The 15,265-nt window shown below is 39.2% G+C and overlaps 1 protein-coding gene across 4 annotated transcripts in view; it reads right to left on the reverse strand.

Annotated features, from left to right (window-relative positions):
* Nucleotides 1-13,690, reverse strand: part of nrg1 (neuregulin 1) — a 33,807-nt gene extending 20,117 nt beyond the window's left edge. Inside the window, exons 1-4 of one of the 4 annotated variants that reach the window (XM_046375141.1) lie at nt 13,153-13,681; nt 12,092-12,965; nt 7,547-7,691; nt 2,836-2,903 (exon numbers count right to left, since the gene is read on the reverse strand). In XM_046375141.1, coding sequence (XP_046231097.1) covers nt 2,836-2,903; nt 7,547-7,691; nt 12,092-12,788 — 910 coding nt within the window. In that variant the 5' untranslated portion in view covers nt 12,789-12,965; nt 13,153-13,681. Of the gene's footprint in view, nt 1-1,865; nt 1,925-2,835; nt 2,904-7,546; nt 7,692-12,091; nt 12,966-13,152 lie in introns of all 4 variants that reach the window. The other 3 variants (XM_046375142.1, XM_046375143.1, XM_046375145.1) reach the window with 3 other exon arrangements.
* Between the last annotated feature and the right edge of the window lie 1,575 nt (nt 13,691-15,265).

Raw genomic sequence — 15,265 nt, forward strand, 5'->3', positions numbered from 1 at the left:
AGTGTGCACTGAGCCTCGTGAATGCAAGCACAATCCATCCGAATGGTATAATAAAAGTCAAAATACTATTCATTTTACTCCACACTCTCTTGGCTTCATTTAATGTGTTTCTATGGTTATTACTTTGCACTTTAAAAATTTATGGATAAAATATAGGCAGTTTATACAATATAATTTACAATATCATTTAAATCAGTCATTAGCTCCACTTTGCACTTTCAATTTTGATTGTATAAGGTGCTATATAAATAAATTGAAATTGAAATTGAAATTGAAATTGACCTGGTTAAAACAAACAAATAAAAACAATTATGCAATCCATGCAATTACAATATTTCAATATATGTAATAACACTAAATTAATTTATCTAAATTAAATAAAAGATCTAAGTAATTCGTAAACTACTGTAGTTTTACATGGGTGCATTTAATTGTTTAGGTTTTTTTTATATATATTGAAGCAATACTGATATTATTTGAGAATGTAAGGTTTCCTTCATCACTGCTGCTCACACAAAAAATATTTAGTAGTGTGCTCTAAAAAAATATTTGAGAGCACACTACAAATTACAAAATGCTTACATGACACTACAAAACACTACAAATTACAAAATGCTTACATGACAGAGGACCAAATAAGCACTGTTACATCCCTATATAGAATTAACAGATACTGTACTAGTCCTTGAGTGTTTTTTTTTTAGTATTTTATTTTTTCATTCATTCAATTTTATCACTGAATATTCTATTTTTTACTATACTACTCCACAGGTGGCCGTTAGTAGTGACTTCACAGAATGTTTTTTTCTTTATCTCAGCCTAACTGCAGTCTACCTGCATAAGAGTGACTATTAACTTATAACTCCCACGTGAGTCTCTCACATGCAGTGAACACCCACATTTATATTGTTTGTTTTACTATTTAATTAAAGACCCCTCTTCATCATACTACTTTGATTTTATGTATTTCTTATTGCAACAGGATGTTGTGGCAAGACATAACTGGGTTGCATGCGACGTCCAATCATGCAGCAGTGTGCTGCTCAGCCGTGTCATAACCTATGTCCCGTGGAAGAACTGTGCACGACAGTAAGATAGTTGGTGCCTGTCATAGAGGTAGAGCAAGCTGACAAGTTCAGGGCACTGCTATTTGTTTCTGAGTTTGGTCACTTGTTTTGTCATCTATTATTGTCATCTATAGTTGCAGCTGCTTATTTATGGTAAGCGTATTCAGTATATTTACTATACTATAATACAAATATCTCATTAAAAATATAATATGATAAGACGTTCAGCCTACAGTAAAACCCCTAATCACCCAATCTGTAGTATCAGTAGTCTGCAAAATATATGAGCTCACAATAAAAAGAATGTAATAGGAATTGTTTGTGTGAGTGTGCATGTTTGTTTTCTGTGACTCGCAGCTGAGCTACAGTTCACACGTCTCACCTGCCTATATTACAGACAAACTGACCTTGTGTCCTTGTCACAGGTATTAGTCTTGTGGTTAACTGCAACAGTTATTACATTCCACTCCATTCAAAATCAAACTCATTGGTATGTCTACACCATTGACAATACGACAGCTTCTCAAAAGTGAAGCCAAAACATGATGTTTGTTAGTAAAAATTACTACTTTTCCATCTTAAAAATGTAAATATGTAAATTTGTACTTTCCTGTTCATTTAAAATGAAAACAAAAATTCTACAGCCTCTACATTACCACATGTAATATTAATATACAAAATAATACAGAATTCAACATGCAAAAAGTTTTGGGCTGATCTATGGAGAAAAATAATGCAACAGGCACACATACATGAACTGGGCAATCCAAGAACAGATAGAAAATGAAACAGACATACTGTAAAAGCTGGCCATTACATAGTTTTGGCAGCGATCACCAGTAAATTCATTTGGACACCTGAGTAGGAAACAAAAGAAGCAGACAAGAAGAGAGAGGGAGTTAGTTTATGCAAGAGCAGCACAAAACCCACGACAGTCATCACTGGTGTTGGCAGGAAGGACCAGCTAGACTAGTATGTCTAGCTATAGACCGTGAGACTGAGCTCTGTTAATCATCTCAGACCTTTATTCAGTGTACATTAGTACACTGAATTATTATCTCCAGTTTTGGGAGACTATGTGAAAAACAGTTCTATTTTTCACAGGCTTTTGTTTAAGCTCTATAGGTCTGAATACTGTCTTAGCACCAAACTGAAAATTGCATGTACATATACAGCCACTTTGGCCAATCCTGGACTTTGCCTTTAATATAATCCTATAAAGGGTGTCAGGACCCCATCCAAATATATAGGCCGAGATGCATGGTTATCAAAAGGACAGTTGAGGGCTCCCAGTAATGGCTCTGTCTGTCCTGTTGTCGAAATAGCCCAACCAGTGATCCCCTGGGTTTCATGTATTGACTTGAAACTTCAAAATCGCTGCTTCACCAACCACACAGTGGTCAGTCTAGCACTGCAAGATGTTCTTATGCAAGTGTTCTCCTATGTTTTGGTTTTTGGGGGAAGTGGATGACAAAGAATGGAAAGAGCAGACCAACAAGACACACCGCTTCAACCCAAGAGTTCATTGCCCTGAACGGCATGGATGAGGTGTGATGAGATGTGAAGTACATGCAAATTTCAGTTCACTACTCTGCAGAGGACTTAAGCCTTCAGACCCATTTAAAGGGAATGATGCCTAGCTTATCACCAGATTTTTTTTTATCACTGTATGTCAGGGAAACAGATTTCTGCCATTTCTTAGAAAAAACATGACAGGGTGAAACACCAGCAATGACATGTGGGATTTAATGCAGTTGTGTTCACATACGTTTTGGGTCTGAGACTTTCTTAAGCACAGCTTGTTCACATCGGTGCCCAGTGAATCCTGCCAAGCACCTGGTTGATGGGTAGAAAGGAAGACACATGAACAGCACTGACTGTATGAGTACACATGGAGCAACACAATGACATCCAGTGTACATTAACAAAACATGGCATGATCGATGAAACCCTTTTGCCAAGTAACACAGATAATGGACTTTTCTGTTCCCTGAAGTGGCACTGAAGGAATTATTGAAAACCCTTATTACATTTACTGAAATCATAACTCCTTGGGGTATTAGGGTAGGAAATTCTAGGTACCTATTTTAGACAAAAATATCTTTTATTAAGTTCCCAAACACACAAGGATTCAAATTCTTTCTTGTTTTGAAAATGTTGGACACCATTGCCAGTCTAACAAGACCATCATGTGAGTGTCACATGACTGACAGACCAGTGACAGACTATTTGAATAAATATTGCTTCACAATGCTGCTCATTGTGGGTTCTTTGTTGTCTTGCTGTCATGATTTATATGCTAGGGATCTGTATAGTTCTGTGTTGTGAACTATACAGATGTGCTGTGGCATGGGTGAAGAGCCCAGGAAAAATTCCCCACATGAACTTTATTTTCTTTATCTTGGGAGAATGGACTGGAGAATGGAAGACACATCATTATTCTCCATTAATATAGAAGACAACACAGTGCGACTGGCCCTTTGTAGGGTACTCTGTGGTCAGTCTGATCCAGTCCAGGACTTGAAGTTCCATGGTGTAATATTCCCTTTTAAGTTTTTGGTAGCCAATTGTGAATGAATTTGCCAGCATACAAAACAGAACAGGTGACCTTATACAGCAATTCCATGGGTATGAAATTATGAAATTTCACAAATGCATATCTTCTCATGCACAGATTTGACTAACCTTACACAAGACATTAAAAAAGAGTTTTTAATAAAGACAACTATGAAGCACTGAAGTGGCCATAGAGAGAAAAAAAAACAGAGAGAGACACGGGTCACGGTCCAGCCTGTCAGCGAACAAGAGGAAGAAGTGCCCGATCTGTGTGGAGAGGGCAGTTCTCCCAGCGGACACCCAACCTGTCCAGTCAGCCTGGCTCACAGACCAACAGCTTAGACCAGCTCCAGAGGAGGAGTGACCGCAGGAGGCTCAGCGACAGCCGAAGGGGTCAGTGTGTTTCCTGGGGAAACTACAGCTCACAATCCACTGTATCAGTAAACCAACCACAAGAAAAACACAGACATAACCAGAAGGATACATAATATGGCCTCCTCTTGAATCTGCTGACAGCTTGAAACTGTTAATTCATATAGTATCAGAATTAATGTTTCCTACTAATCAACATTCTGATAAACAAGGCTGATCTGGTGGCACACTGTATGCTTATCTTTTGTATACAAATGAATGCCCACCCCAGATGTCCAAGCTCCTCTTAAGGCTGAGCCCAGCCACACTATAACAGAAACTCATTTCAGCCTATTGTATGTGACCTTATTCTTTCAGTCACTACCCATGATCTCCTCATGATCTTAGGTGAGGCCTGGAACATAAATGGACTGGTAAATCAATGGCTTTGCCTTCTGGCTGAGCTCCCTCTTCTCTACAATGCTTCAGTACAGTGGCCACATTACTGCAGACGCTGCACCAAACCATCTGTCCATCTCATGATCCGAGATACTTTTGAGTTAGCAACCCCCTTCAAGCCAGAGGGAGCTGTGGCCTTGGATATGGAGGTGCCACTTCACACTTGGACGCAGATTGCCCCAGTGTGTGCTGGCCAACAGAACCACATTATCTGCAAAAGCAGAGATGCACTCCTGAGGTTCCTAAACTGGACACTCTTCAGCCTTTCTGCACCTTGAGATCATGTCCATAAATATCACAAACAGGATCAGAGACAATGGACAGCTTCCAACAATCACTGAAATGTGTTTAACTTTGTGCTGAGGATGCAGACACAACACTCAGTTTGGTTATATGGGGACCAGATGGTTTGTAGCAGCCGCCCCGTTACCCCTCATACTCCTGCAGTGATACCCCAATAGTGGGAGTACATCCTGTTGTCTGCCTATTTAAAAATGGGAACCACAGCCCTGTGCTGCCACTTCAGCGCTTTGACCTCTACACAACACTGAGGAAACATGTCAGTCAAGACAGCCCAATAGTGTCCAACATCTCAGGGTGACTATCATCTACACTTCTACTTTTACTACTAGGTGTGAGTCTTCCCACAAGTCTTCAGACTCTGCCTCCTCCACTGAGAACATGTTAGTTAGGTTCAGGAGCTCCCCAAAGTGCTCCTTCCTCTGCAGTCTCAACAATTTCCAAAGTCCACGTCAGTAGTTCTCCTCCCCCAGCTAAACACAGCCAGGGCCAAACCTTGCCTTCCCTTCTTGAGCTGTCAGATGGTTTGCCAATACTGCTGAAGCTGCAGCCCTTGTGGTCTCCCGGTACTGTCTGCTTAAGGAGATCCCTGAGCCAGCCAAGCCCCTTCTGACCAGAGCTTTTGGCAGCCATTTCTACAATGAGGGCTTTGAACTTGGCCCACTCAAAATCCATGTCCCCAACCTTTCAGGATGTGTGAGAAATTCTTCCAGGAGATGAAAACCCGACAGATGGGGGCCTTTATCCTCTTCCTCTCCCCTCCTCTCCTCTCATCAGATCAACATATAATTCATTATTTTATGTCACTAACTACGTGTTCAGTTCTCCTCATAGTTTTGTGTCTCTCCCTCCCTTTCTTTCTCTCTCTGTATCTTTCTGCAGGTCTCTCTCCATCCAGATCTACTTGTTGAACTGCATCCGGCCCTCTGACAAACCCAGTGTCTACGGTCAACATCTGCCCATGTTGTTCTTCTATGTAGTGATATTATAACTAACTTAAACAACATATAAGCTAGAAAAACAAATACATACAATACATCTTCAGAATTCCAATAATAACAACCTGTCATGTTTGTCCTTAGTACTGTATGATGTTTATTGCATATATGTTTCTTTCTCTCTCTCTCTCTCTCTCTCTATCTATCTATCTTTCATCCTCTCTGTCCTGTCTACCTCTTCTTCCCCCCTTCACCCAGCCGACTATCAGCAGGATAGTTCTCCCTTGCCGGGTCCTGCTCAAGGTTTCTTCCTGTTAAAAGAAAGTTTTTCCTTGCCACTGTCTGCTTGCTTGGGGGTTCAGACTCTGGGTTTCTGTAAAGCACCTAGACAATTTTTATTGTATACAGTGCTATATAAATAAATTGAAACTGAATTAAATAACTATATGAATTACAAAGTCAGCTGTTACTGTGAAAGTGGGATAAAATTTGATAAAATTGGAATTGGCCAATCAGATAGAAAAGCAAGAAAATACTTGGAATATACCATCTATTCTAAATGGATAAAATAAACTTATTGTAGACACAGATTTCATTAATAGAGTGTTTTATGATTTTTATTTCTATTAAAGTCTGTATCTATCAGAGGATAAGTCAGGTAAGAAGAAACTTTTATAAGGTGGAATACAACTAACTTACTTACCTTACTCTTATTAAGTTTAAGATCCCTGTCACAAAGAAAGCAATTAGAAATACCATTTCATAATGACGGATAATCTGTGGGATTAGATAGTTTGCCCATAGAGAACTATAAACCCCTTTTGACATATTAGTCCCTAAATTAACAGATATCTTTAGAGAAACATTCCAAACAAAATCTTCCCACAACTGTGGGTGGGGGAGAAAAGGAAATAAAGCAATCTGGACTGCTCCCAGAACTGGGATCAGCACCCTGGAGAGTGATACAGCACTCAGTCTTGTCTCTGTCCTCAGTTCTGACAGCTGTGCTATATAATGCATAAAGATGGTGGTTTGCTGTTGAGGTTGGTGTCAGTTGGTTGACTAGCCCATATTTTTGTGGGTATAAAAAAAAACCTAATCTATAGATCCCTAGCTGTATGTTTTAGAAACAAAACGAGAAAAACAGACACAACCAGAGTTATAGACTCTATGTTTGACTGAAATCGGAAATTTAATAGATAAAAAGCTAATCTGTTGTATTGGCTCTGCACTTTACACTTATCTCATGCATACAAATTAAACAAATTGAATTGCATCCTGTGTTCTGTGCTATGTCCACTCTAGCACTCCACACACAACTAATGTATCTTATTTCTAACACAGAAATATATTGCATTCTTTTACTTTTTCTTGTACAATAAAACATTGTTTTATGTTTTTGTTGTTTTAAAAAAATCACTTTGTATGGGCACCGACAGGGATTTCATTGTGCATTTAAGTACACTTAAGTACATTTAAGTAAACTCAGAAACTTCTCAAATTGTACCAAAATGTATTTTTTCTGGGTTTTTCTGCATGTTGTCATGGTTTGGTGTTTTAATTCAGTAGCTCATATGGCACCTATTCTTTCTCCCTCAAAATGTTCAGAGTATGTGAATTTTCAAATATTTTTTATTCCACAAGTTTTACTGCTGTATAAGTTTGGCTGCTTACTCCACTGTGGTCCATTCTTGGTGCATGTGCACTGAAAACTTTGAGTTTCAGCATCACACTTGTGTATGCTATATACAGTATACACTATGGATTGCATAATAATCAAAGGCTAAAATCATACCCAATGCCCAAGTTTTAATTGGTAAATTATATTCTTTGTGGACTCCCCAATACCACTATAACTTTCTGTCCATGTCATACCTGCAGAGAAACTTTGTGCTGCCTGGCATGATTTCAAGGGTGAAGCATTCCCCTCCATTAACACAGTAGTTCCTCTGGCTGTCACTGCAGCGTGTCACATGACTGGAGGTCTTGCCTGTGGTGGTGGTAGTGGTGCTGGTGGCAGCTGCAGAGAACACAAAGTATAATAGGCATAGCAAGAGTTTTCATTTCATTTTCAATGCATGCTTGCTAAGTATGTAGAAAACATCCCAGGATTCAATCCTACTGTTTCAAATACTCCTCAGCATCTGTAGTTTTTAAAATTGGATCTGAAATGGCAGCTGTAGTGAGACTGTGTTTCGCTCAATGAACTTTAATGGAAACCCAATGCAAAAAATATCAGAAGCTCCACAGAAAAATCTGTTCATATCTGTATATACATATTTCAACCAATATATAGCTACACACATCAATAGCACAACTAGGGATCTTAAGTAAATAGAGACTGTATATTTGAGAACATACACTAACTGAAGGTAACTCAGATGAATACAACATTATCTGTATTATTATCAGCTCAGAACTCTCATCTGGCCTATGGCAGTTGGACAGTAAGAGAATAAAGCTCAGAGAGACTTAAGAAAGATATTCAACTTTAAACCATAAAACTATACTATGGTAGTAATTCTACTTTATGCCTAATTCTAATTCACTCTCACATTCACACCTACAGGCAATTTAAAGTCTCCAATTCACCTTACCTGCATGTCTTATCATATGTCTTATCAACAGGCTAATGAAAAGATTTGACATGTCCCTGACTGCACTGTGTGACATTTATTTGTGTCATATAAACAACCAATTTGTTTCCCTTTAAAACTATTTGTTGATAAATCATATTCAAAAACAGGTTCTTCAGGGTCTTTGCAGAGCGGTCACTTCTGTGAAGGTGAAAAATGATTTTGACAAAATCTAAATGTGAATCAAATATGTTCACATTTTGTGGTCACCATGACAAAATCCAACCTAAACTGAGTCAAAAAGCAGCCATTTGTATATGTGTTACAAATGAAAACATCAACATTTATGTCCAATATAACCACACATACGATGTTTGCCTAAATAAAATTAAACACTGAACTTTACATTTCGAAAAATATTTTTGCCATCTAACCTTCCGGTTCTACTTAAGTTAAAAAAAACCTTGGAAAAAACATCATCTTAATTTTCATTTATTTATTTATAATTCATCACTTCCTGCATCTGTTTCACAAGGCTTTATTGTGAAAAAATAAAAGTATTGCCCATCAGCGTTGCTGATAAAAAGTGACTGTGGAATTCTATCTTAAGTATATTCTGACAGTATATACTGGCTCTACTGTTTGTTTTGAAGTCGCTTTGAAACACTTTTATGCCTTCAGTGGCAACCAGCAGCCAAAGGCCTGGCACATAACTCCATCTTGGTTGTTTCACAGAAAAGGGTTAACGAAAGAAATAACCAGAGAGTCGGCTACGCACCCCACCTCACCTCCTTCTGCCGGTTACAGCATCAACCCTCATAACAGGGTGACCACCATCCTCTCTGCTGCACTAGATTTTAAAGACATTACATTTACTGATTACACATCTTTTGACCATCACTGTCTAGTTTTTAGCCACATTCCGATACTACATCCAAACGATGTTGATATTTCAGATTTATCTGAATTACTCTCAATTACCAACACCAACTACAATAGAATAATTATTTGATTTGATTTTAACTCAAATGTGGACGGCCAAACTCTTTTGCCTGAGAACTTTAAATTTGCTTAACTGTATGAATTTTATACTCATAACAAAGGACACATTTTAGACTTTGTCATATTGGTTGTGGATGTAGTCTTGTCTCATCATTTCTGTGTCTTCTTTATTGTCAATGGTTTAATACAGCAGTATATTCCAAAACGGACTATTAGAAAATGCTATCTGATTACGAAAGTGACAGCAAATTTTATTGATCTTTTATGTGACCCTCCTGCAGACATTTTACTTTCCTTCTGTGGAGCTATTGTTGCATGTAGACTTGTCTTATCATTTCTCTGTCAATGGTTTAATACAGCAGGATATCCCGGAACAAACTATTAGGAAACGCTGTCGTACTACTAACATGACAAGACATTTTACTTTTCCACTATGATTTTATTGTGATTAATTTTAACAGTCAACTAAAGTCAACCCTTGACAAAGTGGTCCCACTAAAAAATAGAATAGATAGATAGAAACATACAACAACAATAGAAACATAACTAAAATCATGTTTTATCACCTGAAGAACATAGAATATGACCATTTCTGTCTCAAGCCAGTACAAAGACACCATATGATTTTATTACCTGCAGGATTGACTACTGACATGCTCTGCTTCCTGGTCTCAGTATGAAGAAACTCCCCTTTTGTGACCAGACCACAAAGCAAACACACATTACCTCTTTTTTAAAGTATCTGCACTGGCTACCTGTTTGCTTGAGAAGTTATTTTGAGATCCTTTTATTGGCTTATAAACCTCTTAATGATCTTGGTCCTACTTATTTATGAGACTTACTTTTATCTTATGAACCCCCTAGAACCCTCAGGTCTTCTGGAAGTGGCCTTTCAAATTATACCCAAAGTCAGAATGTCATGGTTTGAGGTGTGTATTTGGTTATGTAGGTTCTCCGTCATCCAGGCTATGGTAGTTAAGATGCTAGAAGTGAAGGCAACCTGATTTCTTTTAGGTTGTTGAAGACATTTCATCTATCATCCAAAAGGCTTCTTCAGTTCTAATACTGGTGGAGAGTCCCAGGTATTTAACCTCTAGTGGGGTTGTCACCTTGAGGGTGGTCCCAAAGGTCTTTGACACCTTCTGCCGTCATGTCAGTCTTTAGGGTAACATGAGGGAAGGGGTGTTAAATAAACCACCTATAGGTGGCAGAAAGTTTCTCAGACAACCATGCCACATAGTGAACAACAATGTTTATTCGTCTGTTCTGATCATCACTGGTTGAAGTTTGTGGTTGTTTTCCATGTCTCCTAGCTGATTTGACAAAGGCATAATCTGGATAGCCACATGTTTTCAGCACTTCTCTGATGTGTGTGGATTCCATCTCTCTCCCCTCTTCCTTCCAGGGAACACAGTACAGTGTATCACAGTGCAGTGGTGTTCTATTGACACATCTTGGACTGTATTATTAATATTTTATATTCATTTTCTGTAATATGACTACAATTCTACATTTGTTACATTTTTGTTTGCAGATTTCAGAACTTTTTGTTTGTTTTGTTATGTTTATACAGGTAACTAGTACCAAGCATTTGCCAAATGTGTAGTTAAAATAGTTTAAAGCAATTAATTTTAAACAATGCTACTTCCTACTTTGTGGCAACATTTTGGGGGAAGGCCCTCTTCTATTCCATACTGACTGCTCCAGTGCAGATACATTAAAACATGGTTGGATGAGTTTGGTGAGGAAGAACCTGAATGGCCTACACAGAGCCCTGACCTCAACCCCAATGAACACTGTCTGGATGAGCTGGGATGGAGGCCTTTTCATCCATCCAGCATCAGTGCCTGACCTCACTATTGTTCTACTGCATGTGGCAAAAATTTTTGCCAAGAAACAACAAAATCTTGTGGAAAGTCTTCCCAGCAGATTGGAAGCTGTTATAACTGCAAAGCTATCTATGTATGTAGAATGAGATGTCATTAAATCCCCTGTTGGTGTAATGGTCAGGTGCCCCAATACTTATATATATATATGTAGGATATTTGACATTATCATAGATTAGAATGCAGACACAGAGTAAAAAAAATCACAGTGATGTGACTAAAACGGAAACGTCATGGTGGCGAGCCACTGGCAGACAGTATGAGTGGGTTGTTTTTCCCTGCAGCAGAGGAATGGAGGGGGCATCAATTAGCCTCCAGCAGGCTCTGACCTTGAAATGGAGCACGGGCAGAAAGCAGGAAATCTCCCTGTACCACAGCCTGGAGCTTCAGTTAGTGTCCCACATTATTTATTGATTTTCACTTTTTCATATGACTGGAAATGTACTTTCACACCATGTAGGGATCTTCTATATTGTATGCTGCCTGCCCTAAGACATTCAAAATAAAACCTCAATGACATGTTTTAAATTATGAGTGTCTAAATCACTGTGGTATAATCGAAAGGATCATTAATACTTAAAGAGTGGGGAGTGTTAGAAGTGATATTTTATCCTTTATCTTTGTTGCCTGCACACCTATCTGTACAGCAGCATTTCAGAGGCTTAGTCATGGGGCTTTGTGCAACACTCTGCAAGTAACAACGTGTCTGCTTTCAGCTGAACTCCTGAAAGAAGACACTTCCTGGTACACAGCATTTATGAAATCAATCATTAAGTAGAAAAAAACATTCAAACCATTTTTTAGAAAATCACAATCCAAAATTAAACAGGACTCCAGCTTGTATCCCTGCCCATAATTATACTGTGATGTTAGAGGCCACTATTCAAACAAAGAACATCCTGTCCGAAAAAGAGCCCAATCCCAGTGCTTTCTCTGAACAAATCTTAGGTACTTACAGATTGTTGAGATGATGATGTCCTGTGTTGTCTGAGGGTGGGGAGTCTGCCTTGAGATAGTGGGATGTTTAGCGTTGTATTTAAGTGTAACAGAGGGGTCAGACTGAGTCACATGTGGAGACTGTGGCACGTATGGCCTTCCTGTAGATTTGTCTTCTACTAAAACGTCAGGATGGCCTGGAGTAATGGCATTGGTGGTGGTCAAGGAGACTGTAGATGGAGGCGAATGAGGAATCAACACAGTTAATCCCACTGTGGGGTCAACTGATATGATAACTGGGTCCTGTCCAATGCGTTTAGGATCTAAGTGTGTGGGTGGTTCATATTCAAAGATCTTATCCACAAAGACCCATTTGAGTCCAGCTGTGCAGAGGGCCAAGCTAAGCAAGCAGGCTAGGATGGGTAGAATGCAGATTTTCTCAGAATGCAGGCAATTGTTAATCTGTTCCATTTCCATACACACACAGCAGGTTCCTGGCAAGGCCACAATTCCCAAAGCTCCTAAATGCTCCCGATCGCCACCACCACCTCCCTCTGCAGTTCCCTCTGCGCTCTCCTCCCCAGTCTCACCAGCTGTCTCTGTCTCCTCTGGTTTCTCCTTAGGGACTTGTCCAGTATCAACAGTAGAGCTGATGGGGGAGGTTGATCCAGATGGGGGAGCTGGCCCTGCAGAGAAGTCGTCCATTCCCTCAGTCATCCTTTCCAACAACTCAGCTATTAACTCAGAGCATCACACAGTGGCTGTCTGCCACCAGTCTCCACAAGCATGTTTCCATCTTGAGGCCTTGGATTGAGAGTTGGAATTTCAGAGGAAGGTTAAGATGTTCTTCAGAGTGAACCTTGTTAACAGTCTGGGATGTATATAGACAGCCTTCTGTACATAAAGGAAAAGAGTGCACTTACTCACGCTTTCTCACGGGACAAACAGTATGAGTGTATAAATAGAACTGTCAAATTTGCTGCAGACAAAAAAAAAAAAAAAGATAGCCAGAGATTCAGATTACTTAAATATTCTACGTGGTCTAATAGTAAGCAATGGTGGAATAGTAGCACTCACTCACCTGAGTACGGAAGAAGCAGTGCTGATGTGACACGAAGGCTGCAGCTGCAGTAGCTGTAGGGCAGAGGACAGCACAGCAAAGCACTGCAATGGCAGGACGGACATGCTGTCTTGCCTGTGGATCTCCAAGTAGCTGAAAGGCTGAATCATCAGGGAGCGGCAGGTGCCCTTCCTCTCAGCACAGCTACAGAAATAGATGAGTAAGGGGAAAGAGAGAGAGAAACAGAATCATAGAAAGAGAGAGAGGGGGAGGGAGGATGAAGGGGGTGCTGCAGTAGCACAGCAGAGAAGATGGGATACTCCCCTTTTTCTTCTCTCAACCCTTCTCTCTCTATCTTTTCTCTCGAACTGGTGAGTAGGGCAGCCTTTCTTTCTGTCTCTCTTCCTGTCTGATGGTGTGTCCCTGCTCTCTTTGCAGGCTGCTACCAATCTCAGCACAAAGCATGCAGCTAAGCAAGTTCCTACTTGATCCAATTAGACCGCATGTCAGCGAATCACAGACAGGCCAACTGCTATAGCCACCCCCTCCAGCACCACTCCCCATTGATTATGCTGATCCTAAAAGGGTGTGTTTTTTGTCATGAGGAAGAAGCAGACATATAATCCATCCCAAGAGGATGCAGCCATTGTGTTCTACCCTTCTCAAATATCTGCATTCATTAATGTAATAACATAAAAACACAGATGATAATGATAATGAATAAGTCAATAACAGTGTGTGTGTGCATGTGCATATATATATATATATACACATATATATATACATATGTATGTATTATATGTATGTGTGCATTTATAAAAGGAGGACATATATACCGCTCTGTATATTAGAGGAACAGTTTGGTATTGATTAGTATAGTATTAGACGGTGTGTGTGCATAGTTTTGGTGGTGGTGGTGGTGGTGGGGTTTCCCTTCAAATATTTTGTTAAAGTTAGGTTTTTCTGTTTACCAAATTTTGTATGATGGCAATTGATAAATTCCTAAATAAATACCCTTTATGAAAATGGACATAAGAGACATACTTTGACAGAAATAGCACAGGTATAAATAATACAGTGAATGAAGGTATTGCTCAAACTGTTTCACTATCACACTTCCATGGCTTTCTGGGACTCTTAAAAAGAATGGAGTCATGGTTAATGTCTTTACTAATACCTGAGCTTTTCCTACTATTAGAAGTCAAAATATCTGCTGTGATAACAAGCTAGAGTAATCAAGATGGCTGCTACTAAACTTTCTTTTGATCCTTTGGTCTTATTCTATCTAACATTCACAAATAAAGGTTAAAAAAATTGCATACAATACAAAACTTCATTCTAATAGTGGAGTAACACTGCTGGAATGGGAGGAAAATTTGGAAGTGCAAAACAAAATCAGAGAGATCATTGTTAAATTATTTCAAATGTATCCAATATTGAGAAATTAATAAAATTAAAAAATAAGGTTTGCTCCAGTCTTTTCAGCTGGCCTAAACTATATTTACACAAAAATATTTTATATCCCTCAGTCATACTTACAATATGTCTTTTGGCATCCAATTTGTCAGATATAATACATTTTAAGATGGGGATATTGATCACAAAACTCACACTTCCTAACCGTGTGACAGAAAGCCGCCATGTCACCAATTAAACCCTTTACTCCCCATCCCCCAGTCAAACACTCTAATAGGTTAGCTGGGCAATCTAAAGTCTTCTTGACAAGTCTGGGCTTTAAACAAGATGAAGATGAAGAAAGGTCAGGTCACCACCACACTGAACACTGACACTGCTGTGACCCTTTCTAATCCTGAGACAGAATTAATACCAGTAATGGTATCTGTGGGAGAGGCCTCTGAATTAGGGACCTTCACACTGATTAACTTTGAGATTGATGTGATGCTGGATCTTAGTTGCATAGGCAAAATCAAGGCCGGGATGAGAGAAGATGTTAGGAAAGCTGTTTAGCTTTTGAATGATCTTCTGGTTGCACTCTTCAGAAAGTATTGATGCACCAAAGTGAAATTTTAGAAAAGGTTTTGAGTCTGTGGGCTGCTGCTGAGCGGAGCAGTTAACAGAGATCTTTTCATCATTTTTCTCCGCTGTCTTGGGATTGAGAATGCCACAGTCAGGG

This window comes from Scatophagus argus, chromosome 20 (assembly GCF_020382885.2).
Source record: "Scatophagus argus isolate fScaArg1 chromosome 20, fScaArg1.pri, whole genome shotgun sequence".
Taxonomy (NCBI): Eukaryota; Metazoa; Chordata; class Actinopteri; family Scatophagidae; genus Scatophagus; species Scatophagus argus.